Raw genomic sequence first — 14659 nt, forward strand, 5'->3', positions numbered from 1 at the left:
ATTCTATTATTCTTTTACCTATTTTAGTCATTTACTGCGCCCATACTGGAGCACCGCCTTCAGTCGAACAAATCTACCCAAGGACTTATTCTTTGTAAGCCTAGTACGTATTCTATCAGTCCCTTTTGCTGAACCACTAAGTGACGGGGACATATATATATATACACACACACATATATATATATATACACATATATATATATATACACACATATATATATACATAGATATATATATATAAATGTGTATATATATATATATAATATATATATATATATAAATGTATATATTAGGTTGTCGAGAAAGTTCTTGCGGAATTTTAAATTTTGGTTCTAAATTATGTATTTTCAAATTAATTTTCGTTAAATTACCTTGACTTTATATATCATTTTAAAGTCCATTTTTCACTCTATCTAATCATGTTACTCGTTTTCTTTTTGAATAATTTGGCCATTTTTTCCGGAACGTTGAATACAACATGGACAAAAAGCAAATTCGCACAATTTTCTTATTCCAGTTCAAGCTAGGCCAAAAAGCCGCTGAAACAGCTCACAATATCAACGATGTGTTTGGCCCAGGAATCACTAATGAACGTACAGCACAATGGTGGATCAAGATATTTTGTAGTGGTGACAAGAGTCTTGAAGATGATAGGCGTAGTGGTTGACCATCAGATGTTGACGATCAACTAAGAGCCTTAGTGGAAGCCAATCCACACACAACTGTTCGAGAGCTTGCTTCAGAATTAGACGTAATGTATACGACAATTTTCAACCACTTGAAAGAGATTGGAAAAACAAAAATACTTGAGAAATGGGTGTCGCACAAATTGAACGACAACCAAAAAAAACGCTATTTAGAAGTGTCGTCTTCCCTTCTTTTACACAACAAGAATGACCCATTTCTCAACTGGATTGTGACTTGCGATGAAAAGTAGATTCTTTACAACAACCAGCGATGCTCAGCTCAGCGGTTGGACACCGATGAAGCTCCATGCCACTTTCCGAAGTGAAAGTTGCACCAAAACAAGGTCATGGTGACTGTTTGGTGGTCTGCCACCAGTCTCATCTATCACAGCTTTTTGGATCCTGGCAAAACCATTACGGCAGAGAAGTACTGTCAGCAAATAGATGAAATGCATAAGAAACACCGACAACAGCCAGCATTAGTCAACAGAAAAGGACCAATTCTTCTCCATGACAACGCTCGACTGCACATCGCACAACTGACCCTGCAGAAGTTGAACGAATTGGGCTACGAATCTTTGCTTCATCCGCCATACTCACCAGACCTCTTGCCTACCAACTACCACTTCAAGCATCTCAACAACTTCCTGCGTGAGAAACGCTTCAAAAACCAAGACGATGCCAAACAAGCCTTCAATGACTTCGTCACCACCAGAACACAGGATTTTTACGCTACTGGCATAAATAGATTTGTTTCGTGTTGGCAAAAGTGTGTTGATTCTGATAGTGTTTATTTCGATTAATAAAGTTTTGTTTGAGCCAAGATATGTGCATCTGAATTTAAAGGTTAAAAACTGCAAGAACTTTCTTGACAACCTAATATATATGCATATATATATATGATAGGAAGTGTATAATTAAATCATTGGGGTGGGTATCAATAAAGCAAAATAAAATAAACGGCTACTATAACATAATATGTCTAAGGTTACAGGAGGTAATGGGATAATTACTTATAGAATGTTTTAGTCTTGCTATCTTTCAACTATAAGAAAATGAAAGCAATGAAAATTGAAGGGTGGAATACAATCATGATTTGACACAGATATGAATCATAAAAAAATAAGTTGATGTAGCAGTTGGATTAAATAAGTTTAAAAAGTGTGTTTTGTATAAAATGCCATATTAATAACTGTTTAATACAGTGATGAATTTTATATTAGTGTAGCATTGGATAAAGCAACGAAACTGAAAAACAAAGAGTTGCCAAATTCTAAGAGAAACTATGAGAAATGTTTGTCTTTTCATGCAGCAAAACACACATTTTAAACAGAAAATTGAACATTTGAAAGCACAAATAATAAAGTAATAGAATTTTTAAAAAACATTTAGAATAATAAGGAGCATTACTACTTCTGTTGCTCACTATGATAATTGTAGCGGTTTTGGCAATTGATTGTTTAAAATAAAATATAAGTAAAAAAAAAAACATAGAATAAAACAAAAGCTACGAGATAATACAATCTGAAGAAAAATAAAATATCAAAATGTTTTATGATAATTACATAACTCTCATTAGAAGGAAAATGCATCCTTTATAAAATATTAAATAACAATACCTTTCTTTCTGCATTGAAAATGAGGTGGAGGTAAAATACCTAAACATCATAGCAATATAGTATTAATTAACAATATATATATGTAATTTTTTTTAATGTCTAATAAATTTAAGAAACTTAACAGAGACTGAATAAAACATCTAATCTGATTGCTTGCTGTGTCCACTTGTACATGAGGGCATATTGTGTCCAGCTGTACATGGGGACATGTTGTGTCCAGCTGTACATGAGGACATGTCATGTCCACCTGTACATGGGGATATGTTGTGTCCACTCATACATGGGGATATATCATGTCCTCCAGAACATGGTGACATTGTATGTCCACCTGTACATGTGGATATATTGTGTCCTGCTGTACATGTGGATATATTGTGTCCAGCTGTACATGTGGACATATTGTGTCCACCTGTACATGGAGATATATTGTGTCCAACTGTACATGGGGATATATTGTGTCCAGCTGTACATGAAGGAACATTGCCTGAGGTTACCCAACTGGTTGTTGTCCATGATGTAGGTGACACGGGGAATCCCCTCACCCAGGCATGATTATGATCTGGTCTAGGGGCCACCATTTGATGATGCGTGCACATTGATCCCATAACAGGAGCAGTAGTAACAGCTGCTGGCTGCTGAAGCTCACCACTGCCAGTACCTGCTGAGATAGGTTCCAGCTGAAGTTGGTTTGGTGTTTGATTTCGTCTTTGAGACATACCAGTGTCATTTGATACCCCTATGTGTGAATGTCCATGTTTTTTAAGATGTGATCGTTGAGAAAATGCTTTCTTACACACATCACATTTATAAGGTTTTTCTCCAGTGTGTGTATGCTGATGTTTATTTAAATGTGTTCTTTGGCTGAATGCTTTTTGACACACACTGCACTTGAATGGCTTCTCTCCAGTATGAACACGCTTATGATTATTCAAATGAGTTCTCTGACTGAACGCTTTCTTACATACATCACATTTAAATGGCTTTTCCCCAGTATGAATCCGTTCATGGTTGTTGAGATGATCCTTCTGTGCAAATGCTTTGTTGCAAATTAAGCAAACAAAAGGTTTAATACCAGAATGAATACGTTCATGACTATTGAGATGTGTTCTTTGACTAAATGCTTTACAGCAAACAGAACACATAAAAGGCTTTTCCCCTGTATGGGTACGTTCATGGTTATTAAGATGCGATTTCTGTGAGAAGGATTTCCGACAAATCAAACATGTAAATGGTTTTTCTCCTGTATGAATACGTTTATGACTGTTCAAATGTGTTCTCTGACTGAACGCTTTACAGCATACTTCACAGGTATATGGTCTTTCACCAGTATGTGTGTGTTCATGATTCTTCAATTTATCTCTTTGGCTGAATACTTTCCCACAGAAGGCACAGTTGAAGTGTTTTCCTGTTGCTGAAGCTAATTCATGCTTATTTAAATAAGCTTTTAGTGTAAAACCTTTACGGCATACGTCACATTTATATGGTTTCTTTGAGTTATGAGGTACATTCTTGTATGTTTGAGCCTGGTCATTGGAAGGATAAGAGATTCCACAACTGTGATAATTATAATGGTTCCCAAAACTTGGATAAACTGGTTGGCCAGAATACATTTTACTACCTTCATAAAGTCAACTTTCAGGCATTAAATACTGTAAGGATTTTATGGGATTACTTTTAGACAAATAGTAGAACAAATTTTTCAGCTTCCAGTATTGACAGCAAGGTTTTTCAGACTTTACACTAAATAATATAAAAAATTAATAACTATTATTAATATTAATCAACATACAGTTCTGAATGAATGAAAACTTTTGAGAAGGTAAAAATTATAAAGAATAGAAGTAAAATAACTAGGTTTATTAGCAATTAAATGTATAACATAAAACAGCAGTTTGCTTATAATAATTTTATTAAAAAATATCTTTTATGAGTACTAATTATATTCAGGAATAGAAATATCAGTTGTTTTTATTTAGCCCACTAGCATTTAAATTGGCTATACCAGGCCCAAATATTCTACCTGTTTCATGTGCAAAATGTCTAGATCCAGCATCTTATACCCACCCTACAATGTCATTGTAAAAAAATAAACAATCGCATCATTGAAATCTCAAAGCTACAAGATAATGCAAGATTAATTGTTTAAAATTTGAATAAGTATGCATTACATTTGACAAAGTAATCTGAAAGCTAAAGGCTTAATAAAGTAAGAGATTTACACTATACACAAGTTTGCTTATGTTAACAGTTTAACTTTACCAAGAGATCAAAAATGAAGAAGAATGATGAAATTTATGGAAAAGATTCCAACCATGTTAATAATTTTAATCTGATTATAAGAGTTATCATCTATATCTAAAACTAATCTAGTCTTCATACAATTTCAAAGATTAAAATATTATTTACAGAGCAAATATAAATTTTGAAATAAAATGAAATTACTTATCTAACCTATCCATATTATTATTGAATAGGTAAATACGGGAGTTATCGTTTGTGAATCAGGAATTTAATTTTTACATCACTTGACTAATCATGCAGCCAGAAACAAGGCAAGATTAAAAAAAAAAAAAAGGGACAGCACTGATGACCTATTTATGGATACATCAGAACAGAAAATGTGAAACATATATTTTACATTTTGTGTTCTAAAGACTATATTTAATGCAAGGAACGAATAAGTATTTCTCACTTTGATTTTTATTATAAACTATTTCTGAACTGAGAAAATTTGCTACTACTTGTCACTTGGTCGGAGATTAAAGGTAGATAATGGACCTTTAGATTTCATCAACAACAAACAACAAATGTTCCAGCTAGTATAAATGACACAACTTTGCATTAGTCTTTCAAGCTATAGTTATTTGTTGGCATTTTATTTGTAAGATCTCACTAATCTGATCTAACCGCTTTATCTCAGGTTTTCCTTTTCTTTTATCGCTTCTTTACATCTAAGTGTTTACAGTATTTATTTCTGATGCCATTCAAATAATATAAACACCAAGAATAAAATTGTGATATATATATATTTGTTTTGCAAGATTGTTAATGTGAAATCGTGTGTTGAAACAGATATTGCTGTATTTAGGAATGGTCACTTTGCCAGTTTAGCCAATAAATACAATAGAAATACGAAATGCAAAATGGCTGACCGTTAGTAAGGAGAGACACACAAATAAGAAAGAGAAAAACAAAGGACCACTGATGCGGTCACAGGAGTGTGACGAAAGAACTTTGGCCGAAATAAGATTAAGATTAATGTAAAATATAAATAACGCTGAAGCAAAGTAACACCAAATATATAGTGCGTGTGTTTTTATTGGCTAAACTGGCAAAATGACCATTCCTAAATACAACAATATCTGCTCTTTTACTTGTTTCAGTCATTTGACTGAGGCCATGCTGGAGCACCGCCTTTAGTCGAGCAAATCGACCCCAGGACTTATTATTTGTAAGCCTAGTACTTATTCTATCGGTCTCTTTTGCCAAACTGCTAAGTGACGGGAACGTAAACACACCAGCATTGGTTGTCAAGCAATGCTAGGGGGTCAAACACAGACACACAAATATATATACACACATACATATATATGACAGGCTTCTTTCAGTTTCCGTCTACCAAATCCACTCACAAGGCATTGGTCGGCCCGGGGCTATAGCAGAAGACACTTGCCCAAGATGCCACACAGTAGGACTAAACCCGGAACCATGTGGTTGGTAAGCAAGCTACTTACCACACAGCCACTCCTGTGCCTATATATATATATATATAAATTCATATATGTTATATTCTATGAGGCCAATTACTTTCTTAACTAATCTAACTGAACACTGTAAATATCTGCTGGATGATGTTGCTGAGGAAAATGAAAACAAGTCACAGAACTGATTGTGTCAAAGATGATCAACAAGAAATAAATATGACAATAAAAACCAATGTACTGCTGATGAAGCAGTACTAAGAGATTCAAATTTACGTAGCGAGAATGGATGAAGATAGTTGTGTGAAAAAGTGCCACACCCTAGCAGTTGAGGGAACCTGTGGAAGAGATAGACCCAGGAAAACCTGGGACAAGGTGGTGAAGCACGACCTTCGAACTTTAGGTCTCACCGAGGAAATGACCAGAGACCGAGACTTTTGGAAGTATGCTGTGCATAGGAAGACCCAGCAGGACAAGTGAGACCATAACCCACGGCCTCTACCTGGGACGTAGCCAGCCCACTTATGCATACCTTTCCTTCTGGTGACACAAACCCTACTTGTGAAGACCTGTTGAGGCAAGTGAAAATCAAAATCAAAATCGAAATCGATCAACATCAATGGAAATTGTAGCTGTGATACCAGTGCTGGTGGCACATAAGAGAACCATCCGAACGTGGCCATTGCCAGCGCTGCCCGAACTGGCCTCTGTGCCGGTGGCACATAAAAAGCACCATCCGATCGTGGCCGTTTGCCAGCCTTGTCTGGCACCTGTGCAGGTGGCACGTAAAAAGCACCCACTACACTCACGGAGTGGTTGGCGTTAGGAAGGGCACCCAGCTGTAGAAACACTGCCAGATCAGACTGGGCCTGGCGCAGCCTTCTGGCTTCCCAGACCCCAGTTGAACCGTCCAACCCATGCTAGCATGGAAAAGGGACGTTAAACAATGATGATGATGATGATGAATATACTTACATGAATACGAAATATAATTTTAACCCTTTAGCATTCAGATTATTCTGTCAAATGCAATACTTATTTATTCACATTGTTTAGAATTAATCATGCATTATCTTGTAGCTTCAAGAGTTTGATGATGTGATTGTTTATTTTTTGAATGACATTGTAGAATAGGTGTGAGGGGCCAGATTTGGCCAGTTTGAACATGAAGCAAGTAAAATAATAAAAATGACCAAGTCAGTTCATAAGTTCCAATCCTTGACCAAATCCTCCTCCTCTAAATCATGTACTATCAATACAATATTATGATCACAGTCATAAAAAATATAAGTAAACTAAGAAAACCTTGCTAAGTTTATGATACCAAGTGACAAGAAATGCAATATGGTCTACAGACAAAACAACGAATGCTTTGTGCAACACCAGTAAGCATGTAATGCAATGTTTCCCAACAAGATCCACAATACTCTTAAAGAAAGAATTTGCAGTTATGAGGAGGTGGTGAGCAAAATATTATGGGGAGGAGGTGTTTAGAGACTCGTTTATGGCAGTAAGTAAATTGATAAATCGTCAGCAAAGTAAGGAAAAGGGAAGAACAACTGAATGTGCTGCCAAATTTGATTATATTTTAATAGATTAAATCTTGAGTCTTTCACTTGTTTCAGTCAATGGACTGTGGCCATGCTGGGGTACCGCCTTGAGGGGTTTTAGTCAAATGTAATTTTTATTTCTATTTAAAAAAATGTTTAGACAGACCATATCCAATCTAAACATTCTACCTATTTTATGTTCAAACCAGCCATATCTGATCTCTCAGACTTATCCTACAATGTCATTCTAAAAATGAATAATCACACCATTGAGATCTCGAAGCTATGAGACAATGCATGATTAAGTAAGTCATAAACAATAAAAATAAATAAGCATTACATTGGAGAGAGTAATCAGAATGTTGAAGGCTTAAAAATGTATGAATGTCCCTGAGTGTATTCCATACACTACGATTCAAAGATCTTTGGTGGAGACCTGACATCTTTCTTGGCATGGTGGTGTGGATTTTTCAATCAAATGATCTCTAGGAACACCAGTATAGGAAAATCTATCTTGATGTAAAGTTTACCGTGATGGTTTTTATTTTAATTAACAATTCAATTAACAATGATCGAAATCGATCAACATCAATGGAATTTGCAGTTTGTGGTACCAGTGCCGGTGGCACATAAGAGAACCATCCGAACGTGGCCGTAGCCAGCACCGCATCGACTGGCCTCTGTGCCGGTGGCACGTAAAAAACACCATCCGAGCCTGGCTGTTCGCCAGCCTCACCTGGCACCTGTGTCGGTGGCACATAAAAAGCACCCACTACACTCATGGAGTGGTTGGCGTTAGGAAGGGCATCCAGCTGTAGAAACACCGCCAGATCTGACTGGCCTGGTGCAGCCTTCGGGCTTCCCAGACCCCAGTTGAACCGTCCAACCCATGCTAGCATGGAAAGCGGACGTTAAATGATGATTAAACGAATTTCTTAAATACAATTAAATGGCCATGTCTTGAAACAAAATGTCATCCATTATTGAGAATGTATGAGCAGCAGCAGCCTGGCATTGTTTTAACGTTTACAAGTTGACAAAGGCAGCAAGCTGGCATGTCAGACAAAAAGCTTAGTAGTATTTTGTCCATCTTTACTTTGAGTTCAAATTCCGCCAAGGTTGACTTTGCCTTTCAGCCTTGCTGGGGGTTAATAAAATAAGTACTAGTTGAGTACTGGGGTTGATGTAATCGATTTACCCCCAAACCCCAAAATTCCTGGTCTGGTGCCAAAATTTCAAACCAATATTTATGAGTTGACAGGTCAACTTAATCCCCTAATTTTTTACAACTTATCCTTGTTTACTAAAATCTCAAACATCTCAGCACCACTGTTGCTAAACAAAAAAGGATAAACTTATTCCCCAGAAGAATGGTCAACCCTTTCACTCATCAATGAGTGAAGCACCATGTAAGAAGATTTGAGAATTGAGGAATCAAGCATATCATAATCTGAATTTACCTGAACATCTAGTGGGTGCCATCCATTTTGAGTGTCCACCAATTCACTCACCCAAAGACACAAGTTTTCCACCTGTGCATGGACAACAGCATCCAGCCCTGCCCCACAAAAAAGCTTCACCAAAAGCAGAGTAAATATCTAAATCCAAGTTTATTTCAAGGCAATTTTTGAAGACCTTGGCACTACAGTTAGACTAAGGAAATATCTTGATTTTTAAACCTACTTAAATCAAGCTTCAGATATCAGCTATCTCCATGATCAAAACACTTTAAAAACATTGACATCATATTTAAGAAAAAGAACATAATATTGGCTAAACTGGCAAAATGACCATTCCGAAATACAACAAGAACATAATATAGAAAACTTTCAATCTTAATTTTTTTTTTTTTTTTTTGTTTTGGCTGGAGTAAAAAAAAATGTTTTGTTTTTTCTCTGTAAAGGACATTAACTTAATTCATGGAGATAGCTGATATCTATGACAAGATGAACTGCTTGAATTTGCAAATGAAATGAAACCATTTCAATTCAATTGCAGTCAACAGATTTATAAGTAAAATCATGGTAGACGGGAGTTCTGTCCGGTTCCATTAAAGAAAAGTCTTTCAATTAGTTAGATGATAATCTGAGGATCTGGTGTGCACATTAAAAACAACTGAAGATTTGGATACAAGATTTAATGATTTGATTAAACTGGGGATGTCCGACCATTGACTGGGTAACAAAATTAAATTTTGACCAACAATTAGAAAATGAATTGAAGTAGCACAATGTGGGGATTTACGACTTCATTTATTAAATTTAGAACCAAATATTGCAAAACTTGCGGCTAGTCATCATCAGTTGCAGGAATCATATTAATAAATAGATTGTGCTACTTCAGTTATCCTTATTTTAATTATAAAAAATAAATGTGTGCTATCATAATTATTACTTTCATTTACAATAATAAAGTGTATCCTCATAAGTGAAAAAATAAAAAGTTTACATTCATTTAAATTCAATTACGGCTACTACCCTTATTGAACAAGCAGAATCTAGGGTAGGATGGGACAGTAATAAGCATCCAAGTATTTTAAGACAGCAGTTGTGAAAAACAACGATGGCAAACTGATCAGATGCATTGATATATTCACAAGAAAAGAATTCAAAATTATTGAATTTTAAAAAATTGTTTTGCTAATGAGAGGGGTTGAATGTAGAGTATGAATGAGTAAGTGAGAATCTACTTTAAGCAAATCTAGCATTCATACAAAATGTCATTTGTTTACAATTCTCTACGCAAAGCGTGTCCGGATCGCTCATTGTTTGATAAATCCAGGGAATTATAACCTTGCCAGGAAACAGGTGGGGGTTGGTGACAAAAGCCCATCCGATTGTAGGAAAAATTTCACTCAACATTGTTTTGTCTGGCTCTTATAAACATGGAAAAGTGGACGTTAAAACAATGATACATGTTCAACTCGGTTAAATAATCCGTCAGGATAAATTTAAAGTCCCTGTCAAAAATAAATTTTTTAATATTTGACTCCCCAGCAGTAAATATTCTGTTGTTATTCTTTAACTTAGCTTTGAAATAACTATGTGAGTGTAGGACCTATGTTGTAAAAAAAACAAAAACAAAAACAATTAGCTTTCATCTAACTCGAAATATTTTCACCAATCTATCACGAAGACAATCAATTATCACAGATCAATGTAATACAATCAATTTGTCCCACTTTATGCAATTAGTTTTACTAGTATTATAAAGAATTATACACAAATTTTATAAGAAAACCACCCTTCTTTACTGATGAAGCTAGGGGCTTGCTGTATTAAATTTTCCTTCTCAGTTTAAGGTGAGAATCAACAGATCATATAATTCTCCTGCTTTCTATCCGATGCCCGTTCAATATGAATGAAATTAATGCAAAGAGGGGAGGATAGAGAGAAGAAAAAAGATAATATTGTTGGCTATAATAATAGAAGAAACACAACTGTAAGTATGCCAATAAAAAGCGAGAGCCTGCAAGCTTGAAGTGACGTGCTCTAACAAAAACTGATGGAGTTAAACATTTGAAACACGGTTACAAACTTTATATAAAACACACCAGCGATTATGATTATTTACAGCAGCAAAAGCATAACAGAAAATAATAAAATTTAATGAATACAAAAATATCAGCAGAAAGTAGCTTCTGGGCTATTTAAATACAAGGGAAAGACTATTAGAAGTGTCCAGCGAAAGGGACATATGGCGATAGAAGTTGAGAAGTTAAAACATCTTGAATGACATTTTGTCAGGGTTAAGAGTTTTGTGAGATTCCGCAATAAATAAATAAATAAATACGAAAAACATCGATAAAATAGAAGAGTTCACTGATACACAGCAGTTTAGATTTAGAGAACTGTCCCTTGTTCTCTATACGGCTATATTTTTTAGGTATTCTTAAATCATCTAGAAAAAACGAGAGGCTGTTTTAATAAAATAACATTGAAAGATATGGTAGAATCAGACACGAAGCAAGTTATTTAAAAGCAAGCTCTTTTTTCAGTCATTTCGAACATCTGTGACACTGAAGTCTAGTTGCTGTCATGTCAGCAGCTAAACTTCAGCCTACACTAAATCAAAAACTATAGCAATAGGAGGTATCGAAAGTGTTTCTGGTTTTGCAACTGATACATCTATTCTTTCATATATCCTTTAAGTCTACCTAACCAAGTTACACACTTACCTTTTCTGATTTAACCTGGGGGAAATAAATAACAGTAGCAGCAGCAGGGGGGAAACTACTTGCCGACATGAATAGTCAAGGGGAGACAACATTATAATTATTGTAATTATCCTTCTATTTTTTTTAGTTACAATTTACTAATATTGTCCACAATTTAAATTTACAATTATTTTCAAGTAAATTTCCCGATATTTCAATAACATATTTCCAAAACTAGCAATAAATTTAATCCGGATATTTTTTCATAACAAATTTTACCCGGATGTTTTTTCATTGTGAACACCGACATTGTTGTCTCCCACATTTCATCAATTAGACGTTCAGACAAAGAAACTTCGACCAGAAGCCTTTATTAATGGCTTGATATTTTTAAGGTATTGTCACTTGTTGGAGTCTTTTTCCTCAATGACCTTCCTCTTTTCACTAATTACAGGAATTTATTATATCTGTTACTTATTTCTTTGCTGTTGTATCTAATTCTCATGAGGATGGGTGGTTGATCATCTTTTTTCCCCTCTTCAACAAAGTTTGATTCTTTTTTTAAATAACTCTAAAAAAGTTTTTACACTTGAGCTCTTAGATTTCGTTTTCATAATTCACTTTCTCTTACGTAATATCGTTCACAAACATGAGTTTTCTCGACTCTATTTTGTGTTTCCATCATCTTATAGCCTAGAAATAATTTCTAACATAACACAAGGCCATACGCTTTGAAGAAAGCTGTCTATTAAAACAGTCACGTACTTTATTTTATCGACCTCAGAAGAATAAAAGAGAAAGTCGACTTCGACAGGATTAAACTAAGAACGTAAATAGATTTAACTAAATACCAATTCTGCCGCTCTATTCCCTTTTCTATGTCTTATAAAAGTAATTAATCTCATAATCAATTGTTCTGTTAATTTACTTTTTGTAGAAGTTAATGAATCATCAGTTGATTATAGAACTTTATTTGAGATTGAAACACAACAAATGTTTTTGATGATCTCATTTTTAGACTTGTAATATCAATTAATTATGAATATCTCTGCATTAAAACGTGAAAATGTTTCTCAAATGAAGTTTAAATTTTTTTCTATATCTTACTTTTTAAAATTATATCCAAAAGAATAGGTGACACGTGAAAATAAATCCACTAAATTATACCATCGAAACCCATCCTTTATTTTGATTTCCTGCAACAACTTGAAACTTTCTCATTGTTGTTCTCATATTTGTAGATATATATCCTCACGATTTAGCGTGAAGTTGTTATAGCTCAGATCAAATGCGTTCCAGTCCTCACTATCCAGTTTATTTTTCCGCACAGTATATCTAGAACTATAACCAGTTTTCTTTCAGAAACGTAAAGTGGTAAATCTTTGAGGTAAATCTTTTTAGTACGAGAGGTAATCGAGGAAGACAAGGAACCATTAATTTTACAACATCATTTGTATGCAGCTGATATTGATTTTCTGATTTTGGTCCTAAGAAAGTTTTTCCTTCTCCATCCGTTTGCGCTTCCTCGTTCCAGGGTACTGGTTTGTCATCATCTCTTCACTAGAAGAAATCCCTTGTTAAAGTGCTGTTTCAACTAGTAGAACAACTCTGTCTCATTCGCGCCATCATATTAATCGGTTTTTAAACTTGTATTTCCACTATTATAAAGTTGTATAACTTAATTTTAGTAGTGAAGATGGTTATTGTTCTATTTCTTGAATTAATTAAAAGTTGCATTTCATTTGTTACTAGCTATCAGCTGGTTTCTAACATCAGTCAAGAGAAAAAAATAGATTTCGTGTTTCCTTGTTATTCTGAGTGTGTGTATACATATATATATATATATACGACACGAAATAATTTTTGTCTCTTTTTATGGAAACAAAAGGGTTTATAGGACTGCAGGAAAGAAATACTCAAGTGTAATTGAGACAAAGGTAACACTGATCATAGAACAAACATCAAATTCGAGTCAACGAATTTATATATAACACCATACCTCAAACATTATATATAAATGTTACATAATAATAATAATGAAATTATTGTATACAGTGCTCAGATGCACTACAACTTGTCAAAAGTGTGTATAAAGCATATGCAGTAATGTGGAAATGCCTGGAAAGTGAACAGTGTATGAGTCAGATACATGCTTGTGTGTGTATGGAGGGGAGAAAATCAGGTGTAGTGTTGGCGAATCTCAGGAAGCATGGAAATTTTGAAGGATGCAGGATATCTTTACATCTGAAGTGTTTTTATAATCAAGGAAACTATGTAACGTGTACCAAATATTTTATTTAAATTGTTCTCTTAAGTGTTTGAAAAATTTATGCCATCTTATCTCGAGGAAGCAAAGACAAATTTCATGGACTTTGAGTAAACAACTCTGAAAGTGATTGAAGATTATATATTGTGTAATCTTTATGTCAAAGATTTTGTTAATATTTCTAGGAAAGAGAGTACTCTAAGCAGAACAAACAGAAGTTGGTTGTAGTGATCAGAAAGAATATGAGCCACTAATTAAGTATATGTGTAACAAGAAAATCTGCTGCAGGATCTTCAAGAATCATAGATGTTGAGGTAAAACCATCAAGCTTGGTTGATGTTTGACTAATCATTTTCTAAGAGGTGTTGTTCTTCATATCAAGTCTAGCACTACTGTTATCAACTACTTCAAATGAAAAAGTTGCAGTAGAAAAAAAGAATAATGTACATATCAAGCTTTGAAGGTTACAGAGTCGTAGTGAATTCTTCGTATCATAATTAACTCTATACTTGAATTCTTAGGTAACTCTGCTCCCATCCTGTGAAATATCCTAGGGGAGAAAAGGGACTGAAAGTGGATTTTGATAGGGATCCTCTTGTAATTTAATTTTTCAGAAAGCTGATTCTTTAATATAATTCATCTAAACATACAGAAATATGTTCACTGTGCTATATCTTATAT

General features: G+C 34.5%; 2 protein-coding genes across 2 annotated transcripts in view; one reads left to right on the forward strand and one right to left on the reverse strand.

Moving 5' to 3' along the window:
* Window positions 1-461: 461 nt before the first annotated feature.
* On the reverse strand, window positions 462-11808 carry LOC115218793 (zinc finger protein OZF-like). The gene is made up of 2 exons (XM_029788727.2): window positions 11734-11808; window positions 462-4045 (listed from the first exon to the last, which is right to left on the reverse strand). The coding sequence occupies exon 2, from the start codon at window positions 3913-3915 to the stop codon at window positions 2446-2448; it is 1470 nt and encodes a 489-aa protein (XP_029644587.1). The 5' UTR covers window positions 3916-4045; window positions 11734-11808; the 3' UTR covers window positions 462-2445.
* A 178-nt stretch (window positions 11809-11986) lies between these two features.
* LOC115218787 (mRNA-decapping enzyme 1B-like) overlaps window positions 11987-14659 on the forward strand; it is a 34698-nt gene continuing 32025 nt past the window's right edge. Inside the window, exon 1 of the mRNA XM_029788719.2 lies at window positions 11987-12107. The gene's annotated coding sequence lies outside the window, so the exon portion shown is untranslated. The remainder of the gene's footprint in view (window positions 12108-14659) is intronic.

Source organism: Octopus sinensis, linkage group LG14 (genome assembly GCF_006345805.1).
Source record: "Octopus sinensis linkage group LG14, ASM634580v1, whole genome shotgun sequence".
Lineage (NCBI taxonomy): Eukaryota > Metazoa > Mollusca > Cephalopoda > Octopoda > Octopodidae > Octopus > Octopus sinensis.

Coding starts and splice junctions, on each gene's coding strand:
- LOC115218793 (XM_029788727.2), bottom strand. CDS start 3,915: ATGTATTCTGGCCAACCAGTTTATCCAAGTTTTGGGAACCATTATAAT.